The sequence below is a fragment of the Cavia porcellus genome, unplaced genomic scaffold, assembly GCF_034190915.1.
Source record: "Cavia porcellus strain 051 isolate PalLab524CR breed Dunkin Hartley unplaced genomic scaffold, mCavPor4.1 scaffold_9, whole genome shotgun sequence".
NCBI lineage: Eukaryota > Metazoa > Chordata > Mammalia > Rodentia > Caviidae > Cavia > Cavia porcellus.
In genome coordinates, this window is record NW_026947492.1 from 6,210,273 (window position 1) to 6,224,727 (window position 14,455).

The 14,455-nt window shown below is 44.4% G+C and overlaps 1 protein-coding gene across 10 annotated transcripts in view; it reads right to left on the minus strand.

Annotated features, from left to right (window-relative positions):
* Positions 1-14,455, minus strand: part of Usp28 (ubiquitin specific peptidase 28) — a 62,394-nt gene that overhangs the window by 13,485 nt on the left and 34,454 nt on the right. For 5 of the 10 annotated variants that reach the window (XM_063255785.1, XM_063255789.1, XM_063255787.1 and 2 more), the window contains 7 exons: positions 14,313-14,386; positions 13,060-13,139; positions 11,720-11,868; positions 9,866-9,993; positions 6,760-6,855; positions 2,613-2,792; positions 317-537 (listed from right to left, as the gene is read on the minus strand). In XM_063255785.1, the coding sequence (XP_063111855.1) occupies positions 317-537; positions 2,613-2,792; positions 6,760-6,855; positions 9,866-9,993; positions 11,720-11,868; positions 13,060-13,139; positions 14,313-14,386 (928 nt within the window). Of the gene's footprint in view, positions 1-316; positions 538-2,612; positions 2,793-6,759; positions 6,856-9,865; positions 9,994-11,380; positions 11,671-11,719; positions 11,869-13,059; positions 13,140-14,312; positions 14,387-14,455 lie in introns of those variants that run through there. The other 5 variants (XM_063255786.1, XM_063255790.1, XM_063255788.1 and 2 more) reach the window with 2 other exon arrangements.

Below are 14,455 nucleotides of genomic sequence, written 5' to 3' on the forward strand. Positions count from 1 at the left end.
AGGGAAACAAGCCAGGAAAGGGAAAGGAAAGGAAAGGAAGGAGACAGGGAGGACACAGGAAGGAAGATCAGTTACTCTCAGTAAACGTGATGATGAGTTCTAAACATCTGCAGATTTCCAGAGATTTTATACAGCTTTCCACAGCTGTATACACCAATTTACATGGTATGAACCAATTGTACAGGGCAAAAAAGTAACACTTTCCAGGCCAAAATTCATGCACAGTAATGGTGGAAAGGGCACCCAAGATGCCTGGCTTCTAAACACTCAAGCAAACAGAAAAGACAGTGTCCCCAGCAAGACTGAAAGCGCCAACCTTGTATGTCTTGTTCAATTTCACCCCTCCACCTCTGGAGACAGGTCCTAACAAAGGCCATCTCCTCAGGCGTGACGGTTCGAGGGGCGGGCTGTGCAGGCATTCCCAGGGGGGGCCGGCGGGAGGGCGGCGGCCTGTCCATCCCCTCGGACCCGTGCAGATGGTCTTCATGGGGAACAAAGGTGCGGTCAACGTCCTCTGAGGAGCATTCTAGACTTACACTGCAGGGAGACCAAAAACACGCGCATGGAACATTTCTGAAATCCATGGTGGCCTGGATCAACATGTTCTAGAAAGCAAACTGCTGTATGAAAAAGTACAGCTATTATTTAGCGACTATTAACTCTGTAAAGCAAGTAAGCCAAAGTTTCTTAGATGAATTTACTGAGGTATTACCCAGTATTTTACCAATTACAAACTTAACGAAAAAACTAAGCAAGTTACTGAAATGGACTCAGCCAGTGGGTGACACAGAAGAGATCAAAGTGCAGAACTGCCTAAGTCTTTGATTCGTATCTTTTAATGCTAATTACAACCTCTTCTCATAAAGACAGGACCAGCAGAAACACAGAAAAGACTGAGGTTGGAAGACTGGAAGAATTAACTACAGTGACCAAGACAACTGTCTAAATAAGGCTCTCGGGCTGGGGAGTTAGCTCAGCGGCATAAGCGCCTGCCTGGCAAGTGCGAGGTCGTGAGTTCAATTCCCAGTACCATGAAAAAAAGAGGCTCTCCATCCAGAAATAAAACATGCAGAAGCAAAGCAAAATAAAGTGTCAGTTAACATCCAACCCACAGGAAGGATGGCGGCGTCCCCAGGACAGCCACCGGGTAGGCTTCAAGCCGGGCATTGCCAGCTCCTCCACGCCTGAGCTACAGGCCCAGGACACGGGACCAGATTCAGTTAGTACCTCACTCTTCCTCCAAAACGTGCACCTCTAAATCCTAACTTAGTCTTCCTATAAAACCTCATCTACAATAAATACTAACTTCTTTACATCAATGCTGTAAACTAACAGAGAGAAAGAACATAAATGTGAACTTATCTGCTGATTTATTATTGTCAGAGTACAAACGCGTATTTTTACAAAAAGACAGGAATCTCGCTATATAGGAAAAGCACGTTCTATTATACTTAGGGGTCTGCTTTACCAGAGCTAGGGAACAGAAACTTCCTCCAGCTTTGACTTGAAAGACACTCTCATCGCTCTGGCGCTCCATTCACAGAGAGCCTGGCTTTTCTTTCACATAGAGTACCAGTGTTCTGAGGAGCCGAGACCTCAGGTGGGACCTGCGCTCACCCCCCGAGTCCTCTGGGAGATGGTGACTGTCACACCTGGCTCAGCTGGAACAGAATCAGAAGCACAGGTGACCCAGCTCCCAATCTCGTTCCTAGACCAGGCCCTCCAGGCTGGCCCCTTCGCCTTCCGGTCAGTACTTTCCCGTATTTTAGCTCTGTACTCACAAGAAAGTCTTTCCTTGGTGCTCACATAGGTGTTCAAACACCAGGGCAGAGGAGCAAAGGGGAGATCTAGGAAAACCACGGCCTGATTTTCCTCTGACAAAGTGTTAGTGCAACCAGCTCAAAGCAAGGTATTTCTAGCAGATTACAAAAGTACAAACACGGTCCTGAACAAGGAACAGTGTCTGTGCAATCCCCAGCAATTCTGGGAGCAAGACAAGCATGGTGAACACTGAGCATGAGTGACAGTGGGCAGAATCCTTCCTCAGACAAAGAGCTCCGCCTGCCATGGTGGCACACCGTGACTTCAGCCCTGTGGAAAGCAGAGGCAGGAGGATGGCAAGGCTGAGCCCAGCCCACACAACTGAGGGACTCAGTGAGAGACTGTCTCAAAATGAAATATTACGCCGGGCGTTGTAGTGCACACCTGCAAGCAGCACTCAGGAGGCCGAGGCAAAATGGTGGCTTTGAGTGTGAGGCCAGCCTTGGCTACAGTGAGCTCAAGGTCCGCCTGAACTAGGAAGGGACCCCGTCTCAAGGGGGAGACAGGGAAGGGCGGGGGGAGAAACAGAGATAGAGAGATGGGGAGGGGGGGAAGGAAAGAGAAAAAGGAAAAACGGCTGCGGATGTGGCCCATGTGAAAGCCCTGTTCAGCACCCAACACCAGCAGGGGATTTAGCTCAGCGGCACAAGTGCCCGACCGGCAAGTGCAAGGTTGTAAGTTCGATCCCTGGTACAAAAACAAAACCAAACAAAACCCACCTCGCAGTCCCACAGGGTGAGTGCTAATACATCTTTCCCATCAAACCAGAAAACTAATCTGCTTCTCATTACCTGTCCTTGGCCGCCAGGTCAGAAACTGAGCACTGTACCGAAGAATCTGGCAGCAGCCCATGTGTGTTGCTCGGAGACGGACAGCTTTCTGACACAGGCTTTGTACTGGCGAATTCGATAACATACTTCAGCATGTCGGGGAGCGGGAACCGGGCGGGGCCCGAGCCGTACTTCACATATCTACAGGGCAAAGCCAAAACAACATGACATAAAATAAAACATAAAGGGCGAAGGCAGTGTAGTCTGATGCGCCTTTTAAGATTTGCTAACTAAGGGGCTGGGGATTTAGCTCAGCGGCATAAGCACCTGCCTTGCAAGCAGGCAGTCGTGAGTTCGATCCCCGGTACCGATAAAAAGGAAAAAGACAAAAAAAAAAAAAAAAAAAAAAAATACTGACATAACCTGGGTGTGGTGGTGGACAATTGTAATCCCAGGCGTTTAGGAGGCTGAGATGATGGGCCAGCGAGGGCAATTTAATGAGATCCTGTCCCAAAAATAATAAAAAAAAAAAAAAAAAAAAAAAAAAAAAGATTTGCTAACAAAAGATCTAAGGTTTGTAGAGAGTCCGTGGCTAGGTCTACCCCTGAAGGCATATAATATTTAACAGGTCACTCAATCTATAAGTTAAAAATTCTCAAACCACAGAGACAAAATTTGTGCCAGGTGTGGTGGCACACGCCTGTAATCCCAGTACTTGGGAGGCTGGGGCAGGGACACTGCTGCAAATTCAAGGCTGGAGGGCCACACAGCATGAATCTGTCTCATAAAAAGTAAAAATTGCTAACAAGTTTGTATTTGGCAAGAAACACTTCCAACGGCTCATCATCAGTCATGCCAGTATGTTTTCCCTTGGTATCATGTGACCTCTAGGGTTCGATCACAGAAATAAACTTTCCTAAAGAAAACACAGAAGTTGCTGGTACTCAAATCTGAGACTAATTCTAACTGGTCCTCAAGGGGTTTTTCTTACTGTCCTTCAGGCCAGCTGCTTTACAACTGAGAAAAACAACAGGGGATGCAGGTGGAAAGCAGGCGATGATACAGCCCGACTGGGACATGGCGCTGGTGCCCGGGAGCCCAGCCACCGGGAGGCAGAGGCAGAAACATCGCAAGCTCAGAGCTGGTCTGGACAACTCAGCAAGACCTTGTTTCAAAAATAAAATAAAATGAAAAGGCCTTGGGGGTAGAGCTCACGGGTCGAGTCCCTCTGGGTTCAATCCCTAGTACCACAAATAAAGGAGACATTGGCAGATCTTCCTTCTGCAGGGTCCTGCGTACACTGTTATCTGCCCACTCACTTGGTTACTAGAGTTTTCTGCAGGATGGGTAAATAGTGAAGCTCTTCAAGTATGCGATCAAATTAACACAGAATATCTTAATAAAATCTAATATTCTGCCATTACTAGCACTTGCTTTAGACTAAGGAGATTCAACTGAATGAATTTTAGAGTTCTCTAAAGTATGCAGTTTAAATGGCATAATAATCAACCTGACTGGTTCGTACAGGTAGGTAACCCCCTAATTCTAGGATTCCATTTTATGTAAGAATAGTCTTCTTTTTTTGTGGTTGTTGTTGTTTTTTTAAAAACAAGACTTCGCTATGTAGTTCAGGCTGGCCTTGAACTCACAGTGTAACACAGGATGGCTTTGAATTTGCAGCAATCTTCCTGCCTCAGCCTCCTAAGTGCTGGGATTACAGGTGTGTGCCACCAAGCTCAGTTCCACATTTTTCTTCTCTAAATACAGTGGAAGAAAGAAGCAAGAACAAAACTTGGAAGGAAAAAAAAATCACCTGTTTCTGTATTTTAACAGAACATCTGTCATGGTTTATGTTTGTGTCCCCCAGGCCTCATGAGTTTGCATTGTTCATTTGTGATGGTTCATTGTATAGTGCTTGGGTTGATGGTGTCAGTGCTCCACCCACATAGGGGTGGAGCCGGATGTGATGTAATGGCAGGAAGAAGGTGTGTGTTTCTCTTTGCTGGTTTGAGCTTGCTGTTTGCAGCCGCCTTGAACAGCGGTCCAGCCATGCCAGCCTGTCTTGGAGCCAACTGAGTGTGGACTGAAACCTCCAAAAACTGTAAGAAATAAACCTTTCCTTTCCCAACTTTGGGCTTCAGGTATTTTGTCTCAGCAACCAGCATAAAGTAACTAAGACAACATCATAAAATAAAAATGCAGTTCAAGGTCAGCCACACGTTTGAGGCAGATCACAGGGTGGAAAGGGAGCTGTGCACTCTCCTTGTTCCCAAACTTAGAGGAGGAGGATCCGCCGGCCGCGCAGGTGCAGCTGTTACTCAAGAGGGTCTCCAAATGTGTCCAGACGGAAGAGTGTAGAGCACTGCTCTCTTCCTGGCTTTTCCTTCTGCCACTATTGACTTGACTGAGTTTTCTCAAATTCCAGTGCAACGCAGCACTGTCTGTCACGGGGCCACAAGCCACCGTTCCACAATGGTAACTCATTCCAGGCTGGTGGCATTTTAATATAACACGTGTCTAAAATCTCAGGAAAACTTTTCTCCGAGAAGCTCGTCTTCAATTCTATGCTAATATTTTCGTGTTCCACTGAACACTGTTAAGACAGCTTCTGGGCCAGGCACCTCCTTCAGTAGAACAGCTGTTCTGGGCAGTGTAATCCGAGCTAAACGGCTTTCAAAAACACTGTCTACACTGTACTCAGGGAGTCTTATTTTCAAGATTACATCAAGTATATTTTAGAGAAGAAACAGTGAAATCTCTCTCCCCAGACAGGATCTTGCTATGTACACAGGCAGTCCTGATTATCCTTGAATTCACAATCCTCCTGGCTCAGCTTTCCGAGTGCCAGGATAACAAGTGTGTGCCATTTTTATTCTCAAAAGTAATGTGTGTGCTTGGTAAGAAAACCCAAATACAAAACAGAAAAAATAGCCACAGAAGTCACCTACTTCCGGCTTAGGTCTTCTACCTTACACTACCCTTTAACAGGTGACTGCATATTTTCCAGGACTGGATCATACATACACAATCAGATATATGTATAATCTGTAAAAATTAAACTTTAATATTATGTGAAAACAGCCACGGTGGTGCATGCCTGTAACCCTAGCACTCAGGAGGCTGAAGCAGGAGAACCCTCATGAGTTGGAGGCCAGCCTGGGTGACGTAAGTGAGTTCAGACCAGCCTGCAATGCATGGTGAGACCCTGTCTCAAAAACACAACAACAAAAAAACAGAACCAAAAAAAAAAAAAAAAAAAAAAAAAAAAAAAAAAAAAAAATCTGAAATTCAAAATTCTATTCTAGAACAATAGTAATATACAAAGAAAAATGTTCATATACTTTAAAATCCAGACAAACCAGGATTCTTTGTTGGTTCCTGATTCCCTCTGAGCTACAAAACATTACTGGTTCTATAAAAATACCTTAACATTTTAGCCTTACGGGGTTTTATTAAAATCTTTCAAGTACAATGCTGTTGCCCCTCAGAATCAGGACAGGACCTGAGGAGGTGAGCCTCCACTCAGACAGCATGCGACCGGCCATGATACAGCCAGGGAAGCTGCTCCTGGGGCGCACTGGGGACGGGGTCCTGGGGCCAAGGCCCATTTCAGGCTGGAAATGGGAAGCGCTGCCCCTCAGGGTGACTGACGACCTGGGAATGGAGGGGACAGCAGTGGACGGGGTGGAAGGGAGACTGTTAAGCAGCACATGATGGGGAGAAATCTGCACTGACGGTGCATGAGATTTCCTCACAAATGCTGAGCGAATGGGAAAGCCCGGTGATGGCACAGAAATGGCACAAACCCCACATAAAAGCAAAGCGTCACAGGACAGAAAGGACTTGGCACAGGTCAGAAAAACCCGCCCTTCTAACTCGCGCCATTCCAGGCCGAGCAGTGTTCCTCTGCCCCTTCTGCCACTTCACACCCGTGAAACTGAGCACTGGCACATTTTCTCTCACGTTTACAAAGACAGCAGCAGAGCCATAGGAAGAGGGAAAAGCTACGTATATTAGCTGGTCCTAAGATTTCCTCCCAATCGGGAAAAGATTTTTATAGCCACCTTATAAAATATACTCGTTATTATCCAAAATTAAAGCAAGCAGCCGACCCCGCCAAGCTCTGTGTCTGGGATGGCGCTAAGCACGGCAGGCCGTGTGCACTCACCTTTCCAGTTTCTGCTGCAGGACTTTCACTTCTCCCTTCAGCTTCCGAATACACTCTCTCTTACTGCGAATGAGCTCCTTGCTCTTGTACATGTACCTGAGCAAACGGTAACCCACAAACACACTCAGATTTAAAACATTGATGGGAGAGAACCAGCAAAGCACAGAGACAAGGAAACTACTTCAGTCAGGGAGAGTATCTACAAACAACCCACGGCCGGGGCCGGGGACTTAGCTCTGTGGCACAAGCACCTGCCTGGCAAGTGCAAGGTCCTGAGTTTGATCCCCAGTACCAAAAAACAAAACAAAACAAACCCCACAGCTGGTATCGCACCTAACCGTGCAAGACTGAGGGAGTCCCCCGAAGACCAGGAACACGGCAAGGATGGCCACCTTTCCCTGCTTCTATTTAACATTTTACCAAAGGCACAGCCAGGGCAACAAGGTAAGAAACAGAAATAAAAGGGATACACATAGCTAAGGAAGAAGCAAAGCTGCCTTTTAGATGCAGATGACATGACTACACACAAAATACCCAGGGGATCTACATCAGTACATCAGAGTAAGTGAAGGAGCGTAAAGCCAAGGGACACAGAGCCGACCTAAAACTATCAGCTGCACTTCTATATACACATGAAGAAAGAGGATGGCGCTCTTCCCCTACAGGCATTAAACTTGCCATCTTCCTGCTTCAGCCTCCCAGAGCGCTGGGATTACAGGTGTGCGCCATGCATCCAGTGGGAACAAAATGCAAGGCATGATTCATATAGGGATAAATTTAATCAGGTATGTGCAATATTTGTACACCAAATATTACAAAGCACTGCCGAAAAACAACGATTTGAAAAACAGCCAGAAATGCTCATGGATTAAAGGATTCAATTGTAAGATGCTGTTGTCCCTAACTGGATCTATGGGTGCGACACAAATCACAATCCCAAGTTATCTGTAGCAACCAACAAGCTGGAAAAATGTATACAGAAATGCAAAGAGCCAGCATCGGCCAAAACGATTTCTGATATTTTCTGATACCAAGGCAAGAAATAAAGCCACAGTAATCAAGGTACTGTGGCACTAATAGTAGACCAGAGACAGAACAGAGATTCAGAAACAGGCCCGCTAATATATTTTCAATTAATTTTGACAAAAGTGTTAACGGAAGTCAAAGGGAAAAAGGGCAGTTTTTTCAACCATGGGGCCTTTACTACAACTGGACCAGCCACCCTCCCCTCTCAAACCCTTTGTCTCATTCTGTGTATGAAATCTAAATGGGTCACAGAACTAATATAAAAGCTAGAACTCGTAAAACCCAGGGTTAAGACAGGCAGTTAAAAAGGGGGCATGTGTGAGCTGACACTTCACCGAACAAAATAAACAAACAACTGTCAATCAGCATACAAAAAAACGCTCAACACCCGTCCTTTCAGGAAAATACAAACCCAAAGAAAAACAGTTATTTCTCCACGCCCACTAGAATGGCTGGAATTACAGACTCGTAATTCTAAGTCCTGCCAGGAGTCTGGAGCCAGCAGAGCTCTCACATTCCACTGATGGCAATGCAAACCGTAGCCACGTTTGAAAACAATACAAAAATGTCTAGTCAAGAGAAATAAACCTTTTCATACAACCTTGCAATCTTACTCCTCTGAATTTTATACAAGAACTGTACGTGAATGTTCAAGGCAGCTTCATTGATAATAGCCCCAAATTGGATATATTGAACTATCTACCAACTAGAGGAGAAAAACTGTGGTACCTACAATAAAATACTATTCAACAGTGACAGGGGGAGAAGGAATTCTTAACACACACAAGGGCCTAGGTTAAAGCCCTGACATCAAAAAACAAAAGAAAATAAAAAGTACTACTCAACAATACAGTGGAATAACTTACTGATATATGCAACAACTTAAGTGAATACCAAAAATAATATCCTAAGGAAAGAAAACAGCCCTAAGAGGGTACATCTTAATGTCAGTGATACAACATTCTAGAACGACAGGGTATGGTGGGGCCAGACTGTCGTCCGGTGGATGCCAGAGCCCACGGTCAGGAGTAAGGGACTCCGCCCACGACGGGGCTCAGGGGATCTCTTGGCCAATGGAAATGTTCTCTACTGTAGCTGTGATGGCAGTTACCGCACTTTCTACATTTGACAAAATTCACTGTTTATCCACCTACAAATGGTGGCCTTTTTTTAGATGTAAACTATACCTCAGTAAAGTAAGTCTCTCTAGGACTGCCCCAATCTAAGAATACAACAGTTCTCAGAATAGAACTGCAGCCCGTCCACACACTATTCTTCACCCCGAAACAAGCACGGCTTTCACCTAAACCCTGGCTGTTCGGATTGGAGTCCAGCATCAGAAGCATCTTAGCATCATGCTAGGTACAGCGGATGCGGACGGACTTAAGGCATGTGTGCCATAGCTGGTACCACACAAGCCAAGTCACCCCAGCATTGCCCCAGCAGTGAGCATTCAAATTTCATTACATTGTTGGCACTTCTCAAGAAATAAGTCAATCTGGGGTTGTAGTCTCTCGGTCTCTAAAAGGGCACTCGGTCTCTAAAAGGTTTGCCACCACTCCCTTAGAAGCTGCATGGAAAGGCAAACCCTTAGGCTTGGTGTGCGGTGCACAGCTGTGATCTCAGCATTCGGGAGGTTGAGTGCAGCGGGAACATTACAACTTTGAGGCCAGCCCGGACCAACATGAGTTCAAGCCAGCCTAACTACACAGCAAACCCCTGTCTTAGGAAAACAAAAATTACACAATTTTTTAAAGTTTTCTGTTTTCATGTATTAAAATAAATACATTTTTAAAAAGAGTTTGTATTTCTTTTTTTAGTTCAGACTGGCCTTGAACTCACTAAGAAGCCCAGGCTGGCCTCGAGCTCACGGAGATGCTCCTGCCTCACCCTCCTGAGTGGTGGGATAACAGGTGTACACAACCACGCCCAGCTCAACAAACTCTTGGGCCCCAACTAGACGGAAAGAAGCCAAATTTCTGTATTATTAAGATCTGAGTGATTCCCACACAGCGTGCTTTCTATACGCAACATTTCCACTGTTACATCACGTCACGAAAACAACCAACCTAGAACTCACCTGTCCATATAAATAATCTGAGGAAATTCCAGCTTATTATGAATTTTTTCTGGCTGCCCAAGGGACTGATTGAACTCGAATCTTGAGAGCTCAAAGGTCAGCACTGGAGGTAGCTTGGTAAACCAACGCTTTGTCCACGGCAGAAGCGTGGGAGAAAAGAAATTAACTTTAGGAAATACCAACAGCCACATTTTAACATCCCTCATCAAGAAGTTACTGTTTCTGTATCAAATTTATATTTAAATAAATATTAAAGCATTTTCATCCCAGATAAAAAATAAAATATTTGCACTTGAAATCATGCTCTTTTAGCAAATATGATTAAATGTTCTCCGAGATTCCAAAATGGCATTTTATTCGCTCATCATTCTTAGCACTAACCACCTCTGAGTATGCGAACTGACCAAGGATCTACGCCGTGCATTTGTTAAGAGTCACCCGTGTTTAAAAGAGGTTCACACCCTGTAGAAAAGAGCCTAACTAAAGAACTGGAAATGATGGTCTAACCAGCAGGTTACTATGGAGAGACTGTCTCCAGGAGTCACCTAAAAAAACTAACATGCATATAAAACTAACATGCATATAAAATCCACTCTTTATTACACTCCCTTAACCTGGAACCTCCTTTATGTCTCAAAAGGAAACCTGAAATAGCTTCATGATTTTATCTCTCCTCAAGTTGCTGAGAAAAAATAAATTTCTTGAGGTTCAATAAACAGATGCATCGTGAAAACACCAGTGCCACCACGCCAGTTTCATGGAAGGAAAACGCTTCCTTACAGAGAAGATTCCAAAAGTCACTACCCTGGGTAAGGAGGAGAGGCTGCAGCAGTACAGGCCTCTGTTCAGCTGCCCTGGAGGCCAGAGGTTCCTATGGGCCTCTTCCCAGAGGCACACACAGCTGTCCTGAGGGACGCCCTGCTGGGACGGGTGGTCCAGGCACTCGGGGCTGCGTAAGTAAACATGCATTACGCCTCGCTTGTGTTTTATTTTTACGGAGCTCCCATCCCTGAATCCTGGTGGGGAGGAGCGAGTGGCCATTCCTTCTGCTTCCTGAGAGGACACGTCAGGTTCGCACAGACCCTTTCCCCCCACCAGGAGCAGTTCTCTCCTTGAAAAGCTGGGGAGGAAGTGCTTTCTACAGCTAGTGTACTTCCATGAGGCTCACTGTAGGCTCTATTTTAATGTAAGAAAGTTCTTTCTTGCCCTGTAGTAATCCCTGTGGACTCACATAGAGACCCCAATTTGCTTCAAAACGTAAAAGGAAAGGAAAACAAACCAGCCCAACTGTAGTACTGCCAAGTGTGCCACCAGCACTGTCACTATTTCTTAGGCAGCTGCAACTCCAGACATCAGTGACTCTCTCTCCCTTTAACTCCCTCCCTGTCAACCCACTGAAACAGTAACAACCCCATAAATAAATACGAATGAAGTAGCAAAAACTGTACAAGCAAAGGCAGCATTTACAATTGAGAACAATGCATAGTAACAGGGAAAATATTCTAAATGGCATACCATAGGAGTTAATCACTGTACTTTTACCCTCCGAATATGGAGGCAGTGGGCTCTCCCTACTCAGGTACGGGTAGGCTTCAACAGAAAGAGAGAAACTTGATCATACTTAAAACATCAGAAGCAGCACACAACCTTTACACGATTACTCAAAGTCACAGTTTCAGTAAAGAATTTATCAAAGCACTGACTCCATGGTTCCCGTGACCTGATGAGACACTTACGGCAAATTCCGTTTCTGCTCCGCAATCAGTTCCCTAACGTAACGGGAAATTAGCTGGCCTGAAAGTTCAGTCCTAACTGGCTTTGTCACTGCACAGCAAGGAAAAACAGCCACCTTACCTCTTGTCCATACTTCACTGCATGGTCAGGAGAAAGAAGCTCAATGTCACCCTCCACCATGGCCCCTTCCAGACACTCGTCTAAGTTGTGATAACCGTTTACCTGGAGGGGGTACTGGCCAAAGGTCTCGTTGTTACAAAAGGGCTTTCCTGGGCAAAGAAAGAGGTCCATTTTTAAAGACATCGCTACAACTATCGAAAGCCTACCTTCTGGCTCCCCAGAGACAACATCTTAAATTCAGGTATCTCCTGAGACCTGGATAGAAAGTAAGTCAGGATGGCACCCTCCGAAGGGTCAGTGGACCCAGGCACGCACCAGTCACAAGTGCATACGCTGCAGAAAGAAGATGCCAGACCTTGCAGCCTGCTGCTCAGAGGCTTTCCCGCCATCAGTGCACTGGTCTCGCCTGACTGACTGAGTGTAACGTCCAGATACAACTCCCGATTTACAAAGAGCGGAGGAGGCTGTGCTAAATACGTTAAAAACGTTCTGCAGGAATGCGAGCAGCAGAAGTTCAGACTCTGGGAAACATTACAAGTAAAATAGGTGCTCCAAAAAATATATTTCAAGGAGAAAAAGGCAGCGTTTACAGCCACTGAAGAGGCTTAAAAGATGTATATGAACCACATCTGAATTTTGATTAAAACAAACGCTTTTTCTTTCATTAAACAAATCAGGGTATGAGAGTCCTGGCAGACTGCTGACACTTTCAAATGCCATTTTTTTTAAGGAGCAGCAGTGCTGTACTGTTTTTAAAGCTGAGGGCCTACGAGTGTAGCTCAGGGATATAACACACGCTTAGTAAGCGTAAGGATCTGGGTTCAAATCCCAATGCCAAACACAAACAACACATTTTAAAATAAATAAACAAGAGTATCAGGGTAAGAACATTTTGTCTAGCTGGAGCTGATGATTGATTGGCTTATCTCCAACCCCACCCTGGAAGTGGGGATTGAATCTAGGACTTTGCGCTCTACCGCTGAGCTACCTCGAAATCCTTTAAAGTACTTATTCTGACACAGCTCTAAGTTGCCCCTGTTGGCGGCCTCAACTTTCCTGCTGCCCATGTTGTTGAACCTCCTGCCTCAGCCTTCCAAGCACCGCAGACTCAGGTGTGTGCCACGATGCTGGGCTTCATGAGGGTTTTGATAATTACTCGTGCAAATTAAAAATTTTCCAGTTTTTAAACAAGTGTCTATCATGTAGCTTAGAGTGGACAAACATTTCTGGTACCTTACCTTAATAAAATTATTTCAAATTAATTATACTGCTCCCCGCTCAAGACACTACTAGTACTAGAGGTACAGTTATAGGCTAAGAATTAAGACCAGAGAATTTACCTTCACGAATCCCTTCAGTTAAGAAAGTACCGTAGAATAGCTGCACCATGGGATTTTCAGATTTGTTCCTGGGATTGCTGCTTTTAAAAAAGGGAGACACTTCTGTATCATTTGGATCAAATATGTATTACCCAAAGCCTGAGCATCATTCAAAAATGAAAATAATTCATTTTCATTAATCAGAGAAAGCCAGATATAGACTGAAGTAAGTGACAGATTAGCTGCACTTATGGAACAAATATGAAGTTAAGAGTTAGAGTCTTTTGATTTTCCTCTATTCTGCTTTGCTTGATAGTACCAAGTTGGAAAGTATAGGCAAAACTGTGAAGACAGTAAGATTCATTATGACGCCCATTCTGGTTGATTATTATCTTCTTTTAAAGTCCTGTAATGTCTCCAATGTTTTGGTTTTATTCTTTACTGTTTTGTTCAATTTTATTATAACTGATGATATAGGCAATTCTTTTTAAGATAGCAAGAGGCAGTGTATTGATCACCTAGTTTTTTTTTTGTTTTTTTGTTTTTGTCTTTTTCATTTTTATCGGTACCAGGGATCGAACTCATGACAGCCTGCTTGCAAGGCAGGTGCTTATGCCGCTGAGCTAAATCCCCAGCCCCTAGAATTCTGTTTTTACATTATCTATTATGTCCATCCTTTTGATTTGACTGACTCTGTTCTGTTATGTCACATTTGGTTTTACTCTCTTCAAAAAAAGTAATAAGAACTGTGGGAGTAATAAAACCCAAAATGTGTAATTGTCATTGTACAAAAGAAAGGAAAAGAAAGTGCTCTAAATATAATTGCATATATAAGTGTATAAGATAGATAACCATATTACTGAGGTTTGTTGGATCATTGAACAAAATTGTTTCCAGTCTCAGTGTTTGAAAGTCCACTTTATATGCTTTAATTTTGTAACTTGAACAACTATTTCTAAGATAACAATATGCAATCTATTAACTAGTGATTTCCTACTGTTTATTTTTTCTGAAATTCTCTATAACTTGTACCCTTTTTCTGGTTTTTTTCCCCCCCTTTTCTCCTTAAATTAAAAAAGAGAGTCTTTTCTGTAAAATAGCTATAGGTTCACGGGATGATCATCATCCACAGAAACAAAAACCCAGGCACAGTAAGGACCAGCTCACGGGTACCCCACGAAGTCAGATTAGAATCAGCAATTTCCCCCTGAGAAAAGTATCGTAATTCCCAGAGGCACCGTCAGAAAGATGGGAAACCAACCCTCAGGACTCACTTCACGTTAACAGCTAGCTGGAAAGCGTCCTCCAGCCAGTCCAGGAGCTTGTGTGTGAATTCACTCACATCTTGCTACAAGAGAGGCACAAACAGCATTGGAGTTAGAGGGACACCGTGCAGGGGGAAAGGACAGCTCGCCCT